The sequence below is a fragment of the Dendropsophus ebraccatus genome, chromosome 10 (genome assembly GCF_027789765.1).
Source record: "Dendropsophus ebraccatus isolate aDenEbr1 chromosome 10, aDenEbr1.pat, whole genome shotgun sequence".
In the NCBI taxonomy this organism is placed as follows: Eukaryota; Metazoa; Chordata; class Amphibia; order Anura; family Hylidae; genus Dendropsophus; species Dendropsophus ebraccatus.
The window spans coordinates 83449402-83466916 of record NC_091463.1 but is presented as its reverse complement, the minus strand read 5'-3'; the positions used below and the strand labels follow the sequence as shown (position 1 = coordinate 83466916).

Genomic DNA, 17515 nt, shown 5'->3' with positions numbered 1-17515 from the left:
CAGATTCCACTTTTCTTTCCTCACAGATTCTGTGAAAAATGAAAGGTGGAATCTGATTGGTTGCTAGGGGCAACTGAGCCAGTTCTACTTTACACCAGTTTGATAAATCTCCATCATAGTCTTAATGGACCCATCAGTAATATATTAGTAACATATCAGTAATATATTAGGCCTCCGTGATTTGGTTTAGAGTCCCATGTTAGAACAATGAATTCCTTCCTATCTTTATGGATCTCTCTGTTGTATAAATCTTTTTTTTTTTTCTTTTTTTCTTGCAGAAGTATTACTCTGTTGTTCTTTGGTTTAGCTAAATGTTCCTCACAAGATTGTGATCCTGTCAATCACTGCTGAAAGCATCAGCTGCTGCCTGGACTGAGATGCTGAGACACAGCTCAGTGGGAAGCTCAGGCAGAATACATTAAGACGGGAAGTGTTAGGTGCTGAGATAACTGGGAGAATCTAAACCAGTTTTCAATGTAAAAAAAATAAATAAAAAAATGACAAGATAAGGATGAGGAGGAGATAAACGGAAAACGCAAAACTATAAATACAATAAAATAATGGCTTCTTTACATTTAAAAAGGGGTTGTGTTTTAATGTTCTTAAAGGGAAATTAATAAAACCTGGATCGTGACATCCTATTTATCTGTTTGAACATTTTGGACATTATGGGGTGGGGGGATTTATCAAGACCGGCATACTTGTACGCCAGTCTTAAAATAGGCCCCTGCCGAACTCACTAAGAGGCGCACGCTTCTTAGTGAATCCGGCCAGCCAGGCACCCGAACCTGCGTCCGGCGTACTAAATCTACACCTGCTTGGATCATGATTTACGCTCACGTCTCCACCCCCCCCTGCCCGCCCATCGGGCGAGCACGGGTGCAGCTGGCGTGCGCAAGGGAGAAGGGGCCAATCTGCGTTTTCTCCCTGGCGTACTCTCCTGTTGTAAGTTTAATAAAAGTCCCCAATGACCTCTATGTAAAAATATCAGAGCTGCAAACCATGGTACATAGCTGACTTGAGATGAGTGCAACTCCAGTATGCTCGAGTCAGATCGTTCAGCATTTGAATACTGATGTCTGAAGAAGTTGGATGCAGCCCGTGGGAGTCCTGGCCTATGGGAGAACCTTTGGCCTATAGCTGTATCCATGTTTTCCAGGCAGCCTTAGAGCTACATCCAACTTTTTCAGCCACCGGTAACCAAATGCCGAACGATCAGACTTGAGCATGTTCCGGTTGTGCTTATCTCTATAAGTGACTGAAATCTTTGCACTTGTTCCTATCATGGTCATGAATAGTGATGAGTGAACGTCCCGATGTTTGGTTCAGATCCTGAACAACATAAAAAAAATCGGTGGGGTCCGTGTTTGCCGAACATTCACAAACAAATAGCAAACGTACAGTAGAAGCGTATGTTTCTGTCTACGCACATGCGTACAGATTATCAGGCACAAAGCGTAAATTCCGCAGTTGCGCACGTTTTAGTCTAGAGTTAAGCACATGCGTACAGATTATCAGGCGCAAAACGTAAATTAAACAGTTGTGTACATTCGCAAGTTTGAATATGTTCGAAAATGCTCATTATACCCATTCCGAACATCTAACAAATTGTTCATGATCGGCGCACACAAACAATTAGCGTCATGTTCGTACAAACCTACGGACATTTACGAACATGTTGGCTCATCACTACTGATTATCTAGTGAAAACCCAAAATGTGTTGTTGTATATAGCATAGTTACAGGTCAGGAATATTATTTTGCTGCTTCTTTATCAATCCGCCTTAAAGTGCCCTGTTCTGGCTGGACAAGTCTTGTCCTTGTCAAGCTTATCCCATCACACGGCCACCATAGCCACCATATTATATTCCAGACCCTTCGATTATTCTATGATTCCTTGTTCTCCGGAGCGTCGTTCCAGTTCGTCACGTGCGGTCTTCAGTCCTGACTCTTCTTTCTACGTTACTCTTCAGTGTAAACATTGGACGTTGAGGTTTATTTCGACCTTTCACGGGCTGACAATGAAGAAGGTGACCATTTATCTGTTAAGCTTCTAAAGCCTCTTGACAAGAATGGTAAAATAGAGCTAGCTCCAGCAAACTGCTCTAAAAGAAAATCCCCCTCCAGCTTCCCCAGAGATGACTTCTGACACTTTCCACTATGTGTACGACTTACAGATTACTCCTCCAATTGCTTCAGACTGCAGACTCGCTTAGTCTTTAACTCCTTGGGCGATTCATCTCAGGCCCTTTAAGCCGGGAGGATTTTCACAAGGTGTCGGGGTTGAGTTATTAATATGCAGCAGACATTTCCTTCTGAATTACAACCTGTCTGAACTAAGTAGCATTTGAATGATTTCCAGGCTTATGAACAGGGCTTAAAGCAATACTTAAAAAGATATACCGAGGCCATAACTGAGAGGAAGTCATCTCCATGCACTCGTCTTTGGAGGCGCCTTAAATATTACTCACCGTCCATAACTTCCTGACCTCTCCCAAGAAACATCACTAAAATAATTTAGCAAACACTTTAGCGGCACGGTGACTGTTTCATTACTACCGAGACTCCGAGTCTATTATTCTAAAATCTTGCCTTTGGGTAGATTCATTTGACTCTTATCAGCCGGCAATTGCAGCAGAGGAACAGGCACATGAACCAAGGGTTAAGTAATCATCGGGCTTAAAGGGAAAGGCTGCGTGGAGGAGGGGAAGCAACAGCAGCTCAACTCAGACTGAGACTTAGGCCCAATATTTTAATTAAGTGTGTAATAGTGTGTTTACACAGACAGATTTATCTGACAGATTTTTGAAGCCAAAGCTAAGAATAGAATTGAAAAGAGGAGAAATCTCAGTCTTTCCTTTATGGCCTGTTTATAGTGTGTTCCTGGCTTTGGCTTAAAAAAAATCTGTCAGCTAAATCTGTCTGTGTACACGCATCATCAATCTGTATTTAGAATCTAATTTTCTAGTAACATGTAAATCTATTGATTAAGTGTACAGCCCAACCTTTGGAATTATAAACTGAAATATTTGTTGACCAAATATTGATTTTAATTTCATAAATGTTTATGGCTTGGGTGAAACTTGTGTAAATTACACAGAACTGTCCATAAGTTATTGATGCAGCTGATAAATATGCTAATAATGAATGTCTATACCATCATATAAATGGCAACATAAATCTAATAATAATAATAATAATAATAATAACAACAATAAATAAATTAATAAAAAATGATAGACACAATGAGGTGGGTTGAGAGGAATGAAAAAAACGAAATATTTGATAAAGACATAGAAGACTGTTGGTGGAAAAAAAAACACTACCTGGTCTATCTAGTTTTCCCTTATATTATTTCTTATTATCTTAGGATAGATATATGTTTATCTCAGGCAGATTTACATTCAGTTATTGTAGATTTTCCAACCACATCTGCTGAAAGTTTACTCTCCTATTCTTTCAGTAAAGTAACATCTTGTATTGCGTCTAATCTTTCTCCCAACTAACCTCAGATTGTGTTCCAGTGTTTCTTGTGTTCATTTTTATTGTTGTAAACACTTCTCTTGTGGACCTTATTTAGTCATTTACCATATTTAATGTTCATGTCAATTTACCATATGCCCCCCCCAGAGCTTTATACACATTGGGCGTGATTTACTGAGAAGTTCCCGTCAGCAAATTGTCTGTTTTTTGTCCATTTTTAGTGGACCAACACATTTACTAAAGGTGTGCGACACAATTTGGCCCATCGTTTTTGTTCAAAAACCCTCCAAGCGGGCGTGTCATGGGTGTGTCCTTTAGAACCTGCCACAACCAACAGATTTACTAAGCAAACTGTTATTTTTTGATGGGTTTTCTTGTCTAATAATCAGCCACTTCTAGTGTTGCGGTATGATTGGGTTTTAGTTTTGTCCTGTGAAAAACCTTCCAGTTTTATATAGGGCGTGCGCTACATTAGTGAATTTGGAGTAAAAAACTGACACAAACGGCAGCATATCGGCTTCAAATTGTCGCATTGTTAGTACATGAGGCCCAGTATTCCAGATGTGATGTCACTAGAGCTCTGTACAGCAGGATCATGATCTCCCTCTGGTTATAGGGAGATTGTGATCCCACTTTATAGAGCTCTAGTTATGGTATCTAGTTTGCAGGACAAATATGTGTGATGATCAATAATACCCCAATCCTCCATAATCTCTATGCGGTACTCTGTATAGGAAACTTTAAATATCGGACTGAACAACGAAATTACTTGGAATGTAACAAAAAAAATAATAATAAAAAATATTAATAATAAAAAATATTAATAATAATAATAATAATAATAATAATAATAATAATAATAATAATAATATTTGTATAGTACCCACTGATTCCACAACACTTCACATAGTTTTTACATTTTGGTCTCTGCCCCTATTAGGGCTCACAATCTAAACTGACCTATCTGTATGTTTTTGAGTGTAGGAGGAAACTGGAGTACCTGGAGGAAACTTGGAGAGAACATACAAACTCTTTGCAGATGTTGCCTCCTGATGGGATAACATTACATTGTACAACTTTTTGTAATTAACTTCTATTAAAAAATCTCAAGTCTTCCAGTACTTATCAGCTGCAGGAAGTGGTGTTTTCTCTCCAGTCCAACACAGTGTTCTCTACTGCCACCTTTGTCCATGACAGGAACTGTCCAGAGCGGCAGCAAATCCCCACAGAAAACGTCTCCTGCTCTCCAGGCTGGAAAGAATACACCACTTCCTGCAGGACATACAGCAGCTGATAAGTACTGGAAGACCAGATTTTTTTTTTTTTTTTTTTTTTTTTATAGAAGTAAATTACAAATCTGTGGCACTTTCTAGCACCAGTGTATTTGAAAGAAACTATTATTTGTGAACTATCTCTTTCAAATGATATTTTAATTAAAAAATATATTTCTTAGGTTTAAAAGTTTACAATGTCCTTTTTATAAAGGAAGCCAAGTAAGTTAGCGCAGCATTAATCTGTCTCACTACTGAAGCATATACACCCACCCCAGGTTCCAGCTAATAAATCATTTTCTTATAAATAAATAGATGACAGGGAGAATTATCAGACAAGCTTTTGTACAGCCGTTTGCCCACCTTGTCATCTTTAATGACTTCAATAGAACTCCCCTATTCTTAAAAGCCCCTGTGATTTAATGCCAGTAACCTTGTAGGGAAATTTTCTTAAATGATAGATGAGCTCACACAGAAACGAAAGCAGATCAAATCAATCAGAATTTTACATTGAAAAGCATTAACACTTCAATTTGTGAAGCAGGAAACGGGGGATAACTAAAAATGACAGTAATTAACGAATGGATGGGGATTATATTATATTATATGTACTTACTGGCATAGTATTACCTTCAGATGCCCTTCTTAAAGCGATAGTCCCATCTGGATTAGTTATGCCCTATTCACAGAAGATATTGCGGTGGGTCGGATCAATGGGACCCCCAACGTTCTGGAGAATGGAGACCACAAAATCAATCCCTAATGGAGCTGTGGGCCACACATGCGTGGCACCACTCCATTCATTCTCTATAGAAAGTGCAAGTTTCTTTCATAGAGAATGCATGGAGCAGGGCCGCACATGTTGCGTGTAGCTCCATTCACTTTCGGGTTTCCATTGTCAAGATGACAGGGGGTTCAACCACTTAATGCATAGCCCACAGCTCCATTACATTTTTAATCTCCATTCTTGAGAATGCAGGGGGTCTAATCGGCCAATCCCACCCCAATATCTAAGTTAAGTCTTATCCTGTGGATAGGGCATAAATACTCCAGATAGGAATGCCGCTTTAAGTAGGGTGTCTGAAAGTGATAATGATAGTACATATAATATCATTCTTAGTTATGCCCTATCCTGTTGAGATTGTAGATAAAGCATAGCTACTCCAGATAGGGACACCCCTTTAAACTTCTTTCCAGCTATCTAATAATGTATATTGATAAGTAAATATATTTTATGGCCTCTTATTGTCTTTCATATTTTCCTTCCGCTTTTAATGCAGGGAGGTCTTGTGGCTGTAGTTGGTGGGTTACTGTCCAGAAGGTAGTGGGAAGGTGGTAAAGTTGGCTGAATTCCCTGCTAGATGTTACAGTAGGAACAGGAAGTGAGTTATAGGATGTGCACTAGACAGGAAATAAAGAGATAAGGACAACAGGGCATCAAAAGGAAAAGGAAAGCATGAAAGATCACCAACTCTTTACCAGTAAATACTATTTATTAGACGGATGAAAATGGGTCTCATCATCGGAAATCCCCTTTAAGTGTTGTACATCTCACCAATCATCTGCCACTGCCTTTGTGACACTCAATGGATCTCCTCTGTTCTCCTATCTCTACTTCCCCCTCAAATGCACATTACTAACTGTAGCGTTGGTCTACCTCAGCAAGTCAAGATTGGTTGCTAGGGGCAACTGAGCCAGTTTAACTTTACACTAGTTTGATAAATCTTTTTGACCACAAAATTTTAAAAAATAAGTATCCAGCTGGACAGCCACCAGCACCGCCTTCAAGTTTGAATTTGTATAAGCAGTTGATAATTTAATTGGCTTTAATAAAGACTTCATCCTTATATATATTAGACTTCCCCTGGATTTTAATAGTATTATCAGACCAGGACTTCCTCGTTTATATGGTGGTTTCTTGTTTATAAGTGAATCTGTCAACTGCAATTTATATCCCGAACTGCTGGAGATATGGCGCCAATGGCTGATTATAGAGATCAAGCCGCAGGGATCCCCATCAGAATAGCGGATAATTCATAATCTTCCTATTGTCTACTACCGAGTATAGAAAAACTGAGTTTTTTTCATATTTAGCTTTCATATTCTGAATAATAATATAAAAACAGATCTAAATACCATACATTAAGAATGTATAAACATTATATAAAATATAATGAATCAAATAAATATATAATTTAAAATTACAAATAAAAAAAATCCTAAATGTTCATTCCATTATTTTATATTTCATAACGCCCTAACAGCAATTTACCGGTAACTATTATACCTTCTTAGGCTCCTGAGTCTAGACTATACGTTACTATTTCATTACCGATTCTACAGCCACTTCAATGTCAAACTGTAAATTTAAAAAAGATCTAAAGCTCATAAAAACCTGGACACTCAACTCTGTACTCAGACAGTTCCAGCTGAGAAGGAAAATGTCTGCCAGCAAGACTCCTTGTGATTGGTTCTGCTTGAGAAAACATTACCAATCACTTGAAATCCATCATACCGATCATAGAACATTGTGTTTCCTCGTAAAAGCCGGAGAAAATTCAATGACGGTTAATGTATTCTGATCATTTAAAGTGTACCTGTCACCCACTACGGGATCAGCGGCGGGTTCCTCTGATCTAGAAGTTCAATTCTCCTTGGATACAAACACAAAATGAGATTTTAATGTACACGACCTCCATTGGATCTAAAAAGGGTTGCACTCATTATAGTCTCATCTTATGTTGGCATCCAAGGATTAGAGGGGTTATCCAGCTCTATGAAAACACGACCTTTTTCTACCAGAGACAGCACCACTCTTGTCTCCAGTTTGGTTGTAGGTTTTGTAAGGGCCCTATTACACAGAGCGATAACTGGCTGAACCGGGCCGATTTTTGCTCTGTGTAATGGAAACAACGATCAGCCGATGAAACGATCATTGGCTGATCGTTGGTTTAAAGGGGTTATGCAGCGCTACAAAAACATGGCCACTTTCCCCCTACTGTTGTCTACAGTTTGGGTGGGGTTTTGAAACTCAGCTCCATTGAAATAAATGGAGCTTAATTGCAAACTGCACCTGAACTGGAGACAAGAGAGGGGGAAAAAATGGCCATGTTTTTGTAGCGCTGGATAACCCCTTTAAGTTTGGACCTAAAATCGTCAGGAACCGACCATGCATCACTACGTGTAATAGCGAAGCACGGCCAATGGTTGATGATAAACCAAACACCTGACACCTTACCTCTCCCCACTCCCAGTCTTCTCTCGTGTGCTCTGCAGCTTCCCAATTCCTGACGGCTCAGGCCGCTTAGTCAATCACAGGCCGCGGCGGTCCTATCCTGTGATTGGCTGAGCAGCCACCTGGACCGGGAAGCTGCGGAGCACAGGAGAAAAGACCAGGAGCTGAGATAGGTAAGGTGTCAGGTGTTTGATTAAGGGCTATATGGACATTGCTAATGATGTTCATGCAGCCCTTGATGCCCAACTATCGGCCCATCTAATAGGTCCAATAAATGAGCGCTGATCCAGCAGATTGGCGCTCATTTACTTAAATGATCGGGCGCATGGTCAACTTGTGTAATAGGACTGAATGGAGCTTAATTGCAAACCGCACCTGAACTTGAGACAAGAGTCGTGTTGTCGCTGGAAGAAAGTGGCCATGTTTTTTTAGCACTGGATAACCCCTTTAACAGAAGAACTTGCTGCTGATACGGCATAAACTGGTGTAAACAGGACTTACAGTTTTGTAGAATGGAAATATAGGATGGTTACTTACCATACAGAATTGTAATAAGGGAAACTGGCATGACTAAAATTCCCACCAGCATATCTGCCACAGCCAGAGACATGAGGAAGAAGTTGGTCGCGTTCTGAAGTTTCTTCTCCAAAGAGACAGCCATAATGACCAGAATGTTCCCTCCTATTGTTAATATAATGATGATCAACGTCAAAAGGGCGGACCAGTTCTTGTCAAGTGATGGGTAGGAGGTCCCTTCGTCTTCTGATGCATTTGAGGGATGCAATGTGGGCATACTCTGATTTAAAGTCACATTGCTGTTAATATGCCAGGCCATCAGTCCATTGTGTATACTGATATCTAAGGTGACGGATACTGTTGTCAGGCTGATTAACATCCCTGTGCCGCTAACAGTACTCATCATCTGAAGACAGCTATTCAGGATTGTGCTTTAGGAGAACATTTATTTTCTGATCAAGACAGGTGGGCAGCAATGCTAGGTATTGTCCCCTGATGATGGAACTAACATTGTGATCTTCCATAATGTTCCAATTCTTATTGCTGTGTTGATAGTTGGATGATAGTTGATTTTTGACCCAGAAGGACAAAAGTGACTGCAGTGTCCGCTTCATTCTCTGGTCAAGCATTCTGTAAAATACAAAGAACGTTATTATAATTTATATTGTAGAGTCCATATGGGATTATTATTTCATAGACCCAAATCTACCTTAAATAAAGAAAAACAATCGTCATGGAATCTCGATATAATCATAGCATTATATTATTAAAGTGTCACTGTTTGTAAAAACTTTGATATGTCATAGAGACATGACAAAAGTTTGGATCGGTTTGGGTCTGAGGGTTCAGAACCCTTCCAATTGGGAGAACGAGACAGGAGAAGACTGCACTAAGCATGGTCCTCTCCCAACTCTGTGTAAGGTTATATCATTCTGGCTCTATAGACTTACATAGGAAATCAGACGGAGTCCGACTAATCACATGACACAGAGAGAGGATTGCACTTAGCTTGTTCTCCCGATCTGTACGGTTTTAAACACTCAGACTCGGACTGATCAAAACTTTTGACATGTCTCTATGACAGTGACACTTAAAAGCGAATGTACCATCAGTGCATTTGCTTTAAGTTTTTCACATGAATAGAAGGGGGCCGGTGCGGGGATCTGAGGTCCATTCTTTGAACCGTGGCATAGCTCTCGCACAGGGCGCTGTTCTTTTCCTGGGCACCAGCCAGGGATTAAGCACTGGAGGCGAGCCGGCCCACCCCCAGTGGGAGGAAATCACCATCCCTCTTTGACGCCTGGGAATAGAACGGCGCCATACATGGGAAACGGACCATCTCTATGGGATGTCTGGCGCGACATGTCAATTCTTTGAGCGGAGAGTGAAGGAGAGCGGAGACGTGCAAGCCGTCCCATAGAGATGCCGTCTGACACTGAAGCAGGCGGGATTCCGAGACGGAATTCCACCACATTTGCTCAGTGTGATCATACCATTAGATTGTACACTGGGAGCTTTCCTGACCTATATGCCAAATGTAGATGAAAAGCTTGATGTGAACAGGGCCTAACAAAGAAGGTCAAGAAGAAGAATTAGAATTAGATGTAGACCAGTCTGGTTATGTTCCTTTTTTCTTCTTTTTAATTCACTTCCTTCGTAGGAGGATTTATCTTCAATACCAAACACATCTTAAAAGGTCTATAATTTTATATAAAGTTTTACCATTTAATTAAGTAGAATAATTATACTTTTTAATGGGATAACACCTGCTTGTGCACTACTGGCCCTGATTTCATTTTCCTTGAATTTCTAAGCATCCCGTGCAGATGTGTGCCAGGCAAACCCCCAGGGCTTAATGGAACAAATTGAGCAGAATTGATTTCCTGCATCTTATCAAGGATTTCTAAAGACTACTGTACTTTCTATTGTTAAGCTTAAACCCTCTGAAGGAACCCAGAAGAAAAGTATTTACACATTCAACAACTGCATAAAACTAAATATTATAAAATGCTTAATAAAAACCTCTACATTACCACTGTTACTCAAAACTTCATCCTACTATATTCTTATAGGGGAACTATCAGCAGGTTAGACCATTCTAACCTGCTAATAGCTCCCTAGTAGGCACGGGGCACTGAGAATGAAGGTATGTCTGTTACCTTCATCCTCTGCACTGTTCCCGTTCTGTTTATTCTGAAATCCTCTGCCCTCAGAGGAGCACCAGGAGCGGGGCTACCGACCCCCGAGCACCAATCCGGCCGGCTTCCTCTATCAATGTTCATTGGGGGAGGGCCAGTAGGGGTGAATTGTCCTGCAGGGTTTGGGGCAGAATATTTTAGAATAAAAAGCATGGGAACGCCTCAGAGGATTATGATTCCTAAGCTGCTTATAGTTACCCTTTAAGGCCATGTTTAAGTTCGGTGGGAAAAAAGGCCATGTTTTTATAATGCTGGATAACTCCTGAAAGCTTACCCTCCCAATACCAATTTTGTAAGGTTTGCTCATTATCAACACTCTACTTTTTCATTCGCATTTCCAGCCACATTGGGAGTCCCAAATGAACAGCTACACAATGCAAATACACCATTTTGAAATTAACTCAAGGCCCCTTGTCTCCATATTTTGCTATGAACATTGATGTAACTATAGGGGTCACCATTGTTGGAGTTGTTCCTCTGCTTCATAATTAGTGATGAACCAACATCCCAATGTTCGGTTCGGATCCCGAACACAAACATAAAAAAAATTATTGTGATCAGTTTGTGTTTGCCGAATATTCACGAACAAATAACAAATGTACAGTATAAGTGTATGTTTCGGTCTACGGACATGCGTACATATTATCAGGCGCAAAGCATAAATTATGCAGTTGTGTACGTACACAATTTTGAATATGTTCGAAAATGATCGTTATAACCATTCCGATCATCGAACAAATCATTGATCAACGAACATATGAACATTTACGAACATGTTCGCTCATCACTATTAATAATGCAGGAGACCTACAGTTCTCTCAGCCGTATCACGAACATCAGGGCCTGGCAAATAAGGTGCTAATGTTAAGGCTGTTGCTGGAGAGAATATACCAGATGATAAATAGCATTGCCCTGTGTTACCCTAGCTGTGGTATTAGTGCCCTGCACCAGAGTAGCACGGTAACCCCACTGTGGTGACTAATAGTGCTGCTTCTATGAGCTATGATCCTTCTATGATCCTCACACGAGGCACTGGTTGTATGAGGTATCTACTCCCTGCTACTTTAACAACAGTACAGAGGAGTCCCAGGGCACCATGGGGGAGATTTATGAAACTGGTGTAAAGAAGAAATGGCTTATTTGTCCCTAGCAACCAATCAGATTCCACCTTTCATTTTCCAAAGAGTCTGGATGCCCGGGTATAAAGTGTCATTGTGTTAATTAGATTTGTTCTAAGGTGCCCAGGAGGCCAAGCTAAAGGTATTGTTTCATCTGAGTTAATCAGGGGTTCTGTATACCCACAATGTATAGTTTTTAGGGGTCTCGCATATCTATAGTGCATAGTTGGGGGGGCTGTATACCTATAGTGTATAGTTGGGGGGTCCTGTATACCTGTAGTATGTAGTTGGGGGGGCTGTATACCTGTAGTGTATAGTTGAGGGAGGTCCTGTATACCTGCAGTGTACAGTTGGTGAAGGTCCTGTATACCTGTACTGTATAGTTCAGGGGTCCTGTATACCTGTAGTATATAGTTGGTGCTGTATACCTGTAATGTATAGTTGGTGGAAGTCTTGTATACCTGTAGTTTATAGATTGAGGGTCCTGGATACCTGTAGTGTATAATTGGTGGAGGTCTTGTATACCTGTAGTATATAGTTCGGGGGTCCTGTATACCTGTAGTGCATAGTTTGAGGGTCCTGTATAACTGTAGTATAGAGTTGGTTGAGGTCCTGTATACCTGTAGTGTATAGTTTGGGGTCCTATATACCTGTAGTATATAGTTGGTGGAGTTCCTGTATACCTGTAGTATATAGCTTTGGGGTTCTGTATACCTGTAGTATAGAGTTGGTGGGGGTGCTGTATACCTGTATTATATAGTTGGTGGAGGTCCTGTATACCTGTAGTGTATAGTTTTGGGTTCCTGTAAACTTGTAGTGTACAGTCTGGGGTCCTGTATACCTGTAGTATATAGTTGGTGGAAGTCCTGTATACCTGTAGTGTAAAGTTTCGGGGTCCTGTATACCTGTAGTATAGAGTTGGAGAAGGTGCTGTATATCTGTAAACAACAGAAGAAATTGCACAAATGCAATTAATTTTAATTAAATTAAATTTTTAATTTAATTTTAATTAAATTTAATTTTAATTTTATTCATTTATAATTTTCAATAAAGATTTTTTGTTATATTTCTCTATTCGATTTGTGCAATTTCTTCTGTTGTTTTTTGATTTATATGTTGCACTATAAAACATATGTGGCAGGACTTTTTTGGAGTTGGCTGTATATCTGTAGTATAGAGTTGGTGGAGGTCCTGTATACCTGTAGTGTATAGTTTTGAGGTCCTGTATACCTGTAGTGTATAGTTTGGGGTCCTATATACCTGTAGTATATAGTTGGTGGAGTTCCTGTATACCTGTAGTGTATAGTTTGGGGTCCTGTATGCCTGTAGTATATAGTTGGTGGAGGTCCTGTATACCTGAAGTATATAGTTGGTGGAGGTCCTGTATACCTGTAGTGTATAGTTTTGGGGTCCTGTATACCTGTAGTGTCCTGTATACCTGCAGGGTCGTATTTACCATTAGGCACCCATGGTCTGGTGCATAGGGTAGCACCTTGCAGAGGGGCAGTACCCTCCCGTTCAGACTTGCCAGAAAATCTGGTGTCTTTTCGAGGGGGGTATGGCGGTTTTGGTCAGGTCTGGTATAACGGTGTTATCCAGTCACAGTATGGCGGTATTGGTCAGGTCTGGTATGGCAGTGTTATTCAGTCACAGTGTGTCGGTATTGGTCAGGTCTGGTATGGCGGTGTTATCCTGTCACAGTGTGGTGGTATTGGACAGGTCTGGTGTGGCGGTGTTCTCCAGTCACAGTGTGGCGGTATTGGTCAGGTCTGGTATAATGGTGTTATCCAGTCATAGTATGGCGGTATTGGTCAGGTCTGGTATGACAGTGTCATCCAGTTACAGTATGGCGGTATTGGTCAGGTTTGGTATAGCAGTTTTTTCCAGTCACAGTATGGTGGTATTGGTCAGGTGTGTTATGACAGTGTTACCCAGTCACAGTTTGGCGGTATTGGTCAGGTCTGGTCTGGTGGTGTTATCCAGTCACAGTATGGTGGTATTGAACAGGTATGGTATGGCAGTGTTATTCAATCACAGTATGGCGGTATTGGTCAGGTCTGGTGTGGCAGTGTTATCCAGTCACAGTATGGTGGTATTGGTCAGGTGAGTTATGACAGTGTTACCCAGTCACAGTTTGGCGGTATTGGTCAGGTCTGGTGGTGTTATCCAGTCACAGTATGGCGGTATTGAACAGGTATGGTATGGCAGTGTTATCCAGTCAGAGTATGGCGGTATTGGTCAGGTCTGGTGTGGCAGTGTTATCCAGTCACAGTATGGCTGTATTGGTCAGGTCTGGTATGGCAGTGTTATCCAGTCACAGTATGGTGGTATTGGTCAGGTCTGGTGTGGCAGTGTTTTCCAGTCACTGTATGGTGGTATTGGTCAGGTCTGGTGTGGCAGTGTTACCCAGTCACAGTTTAGTATACCTGTAGTGCCCTGTATATACATGTACTGTATAGATGGAGTAGGGGGTCCTGTATACATGTACTGTATAGATGAAGTAGGGGGTCCTGTATACATGTACTGTATAGATGGAGTAGGGGCCCTGTATACCTGTACTGTATAGATGGAGTAGGGGGTCTACCAGTTATTTCTGTGGATGTTGTGAGGCAGTTGCCCTAGCAACCATTGCTCCCTGTGAAAATGAAAGCAGTAATCCTATTGGTTGCTAAGGCTCCCAACTGCCCTTTACTGCTGGAGACATGCAGCCAATTATATCACCTGTGTTTGCAGTGAGGAGATTTTCCCATTCATCTCTATGGGGTGCTGCTCTTCCCCCTCTTCCTCCCTTCCTGTACATCTGGCGGGGACAGGACCTTCGCAATAACCTTCCCGGGCACCCAATGTATCTGTGTGCCAAATTTGGGGTCAAACGGTTCAGGCGTTTAAAAGTCTATTTGGGACAGACAGACAGACAGACTTTCATTTTTATTATATAGAGATCTCCCCCTATGACTGTAACCAGTTTTACATATATAGTTTTACATATCAATAGCATTGCCAGGTATTGCCTCGCTATCTGATATACGTCTGTGTCTATTATCCAGTGCGCTGAATGCAGAAATCACATAGTGAATCATTTTGGTGGAATTTTAATTGTAATTTATGTAATTATCGAGGCCTCCCTGGAGTGAAGCTAATTTTTGCATAAATTAGCTTAAAACAACATGTCACCACAGTGGTTTTCTATGTGCACTCAGCTACTGCCATTCAGCCGTGGGTTCTGGGATATACTGGATTTGTAGCTAATCATAAAATGAATGATTTGCAACAGTAGGCGTACCTCGGCACCTGCCCGTAATCAGCTTAGCCACATAGGGATCTCTGGAGACGTCATCTCGTGGAGGATAATTCCTGCCCCGCCTTGGACACTCCTGGATGTTGCTCAGCACCTGAGAAAGTAGTCTTCTAATATCATGCAGTAAAGTGAAGAGATGATGCGGCACTCATCAAGTCTAGCAAAGCAGTGTAGTTTATTTTTTACATGCTCGTGGATACAAACAAAAAATGGCTAAGATCGTTTCGCGCTCTCACCGCGCTTCCTCTCGGCCACTACGTCAGCCCATACACCCACCCCCTTATATACGTGAGTGTATTTAAAGGAACAGTAACATTACAATAACATTACAATAAAGATACATGTATAAAACATCCTTATCATACTAAAAACAATGATATGCAACAATATAAAGTATCATTAACTGCAGAACAATACATTTAAATTATCGTTTGTAAATCGGTACGATCATTTAGACCTAATGGTCCTACTGCTTTAGTACGGAGAATTAATTCCATTTCTTTACGTAATAATATACCATGTCTATCTCCACCTGATCTAGGATTATTTACGCGTATTAGGCCCATAAACTTTATTTGTGACACATCCCCCCCATGTTTCTCTCGCATATGCTGGATCAGCCGGGGACATCCCTTTCCTGTTCTGATCGAGCGTAAATGTTCAGAAAAACGCTTGTATAGGGGTCTGATGGTTTTGCCTATATAAAAAAATCCACAATTACAAGTAATAGTGTATACCACATAAGGGGTTCTACAGGTTATAAAATCTCTTACAAATATTTCTTGACCTCCCAATCGTATCCACTGTGCATTGTTAAAGTAGCTGCAATAATTGCAACTACCACACTTGTGGTTACCCTTGGGTAGATCACGACTGAGCCAGGTATTGCTATTCGATTCTTCTCTAACACGTCCACACACCAATTCATCCCTTATATTCTTACACCTCTTAAAGGCTATAATTGGGTGTTGTCTAGTTTCATCTTGCAATAATTCATCTTCACGTAGTACGTGCCAATTTCTATGGATCGCAGTTCTAATGACATTGCTCATGGGACTATATTTAAAACTGAACACAAACTTACTTTCACTTTCACGTTTCTTATTTCTGCCCCTAATCAGATCTTTTCGGTTGAGTCCTCTAGCCCTTTCTAGCGCTTTTGTCACGCATTCCTGTGGATAACCACGCTTAAGCAACCGTTCACACAACTCCCCCGCTTGCTGCTCAAACATTGTATCCACATTGTTTATACGGCGCAAGCGGACAAATTGTCCGTAAGGTACCGCCTCTTTCACATGCTGCGGATGATAGCTATCAAACCGCAGCAGTGAATTGGTGGCTGTGGGTTTGCGAAACCCTGACAATTGTAATGTCCCATCTTGTACTTTTAAATTAACATCCAAAAAATCTAAATTTTTTCCACCAAAACATGATGTAAAATGCATATTGACATTATTTTCATTCATATATCGTAAGAAATCATTAAACTGGTTCTCACTCCCCGACCACACTAACAGTATGTCATCAATAAATCTAAGAAACAGTTTTATGTGTATGGTAAATGGATTTTTTGTGGAAAAAATAATATCCTCTTCAAAATCTGCCAGAAAAAAATTAGCGAATGTAGGTGCGACCGGCGTCCCCATCGCTGTCCCAGCCCGCTGACAGTACCACCTGTCAGCGAACTGGAACGCGTTATGGGAGAGCACCAGCCGCAACATGTCACATATGAAATCAATGTAGACAGTGTCATAGTGTCTAAGGGATTCCAAGTGTCTACGGATCGCCTGCACACCCGCATCTTGAGGGATGCGGGTGTACAGGCTCTCCACGTCTACACTGACCAAGGAGAAGTCCTCCTGCCACTCAAAAGTATCCATGATTTCCAATAGCTCACTAGTGTCCCGAAGATACCCAAGGGTAACCACAAGTGTGGTAGTTGCAATTATTGCAGCTACTTTAACAATGCACAGTGGATACGATTGGGAGGTCAAGAAATATTTGTAAGAGATTTTATAACCTGTAGAACCCCTTATGTGGTATACACTATTACTTGTAATTGTGGATTTTTTTTATATAGGCAAAACCATCAGACCCCTATACAAGCGTTTTTCTGAACATTTACGCTCGATCAGAACAGGAAAGGGATGTCCCCGGCTGATCCAGCATATGCGAGAGAAACATGGGGGGGGGGATGTGTCACAAATGAAGTTTATGGGCCTAATACGCGTAAATAATCCTAGATCAGGTGGAGATAGACATGGTATATTATTACGTAAAGAAATGGAATTAATTCTCCGTACTGAAGCAGTAGGACCATTAGGTCTAAATGATCGTACCGATTTACAAACGATAATTTGAATGTATTGTTCTGCAGTTAATGATACTTTATATTG

The 17515-nt window shown here is 40.9% G+C and overlaps 1 protein-coding gene and 1 long non-coding RNA gene across 3 annotated transcripts in view; one reads left to right on the top strand and one right to left on the bottom strand.

Moving 5' to 3' along the window:
• The window catches only part of LOC138765645 (5-hydroxytryptamine receptor 2A-like), a 396926-nt gene that overhangs the window by 67002 nt on the left and 312409 nt on the right, over positions 1-17515 (bottom strand). For both annotated transcript variants that reach the window (XM_069942603.1, XM_069942604.1), the window contains exon 4: positions 8527-9135. In XM_069942603.1, the coding sequence (XP_069798704.1) occupies positions 8527-8911 (385 nt within the window). In that variant the 5' untranslated portion in view covers positions 8912-9135. The remainder of the gene's footprint in view (positions 1-8526; positions 9136-17515) is intronic.
• LOC138766225 (uncharacterized) overlaps positions 1-17515 on the top strand; it is a 59360-nt gene that overhangs the window by 20357 nt on the left and 21488 nt on the right. The gene's annotated exons all lie outside the window — the stretch shown is intronic.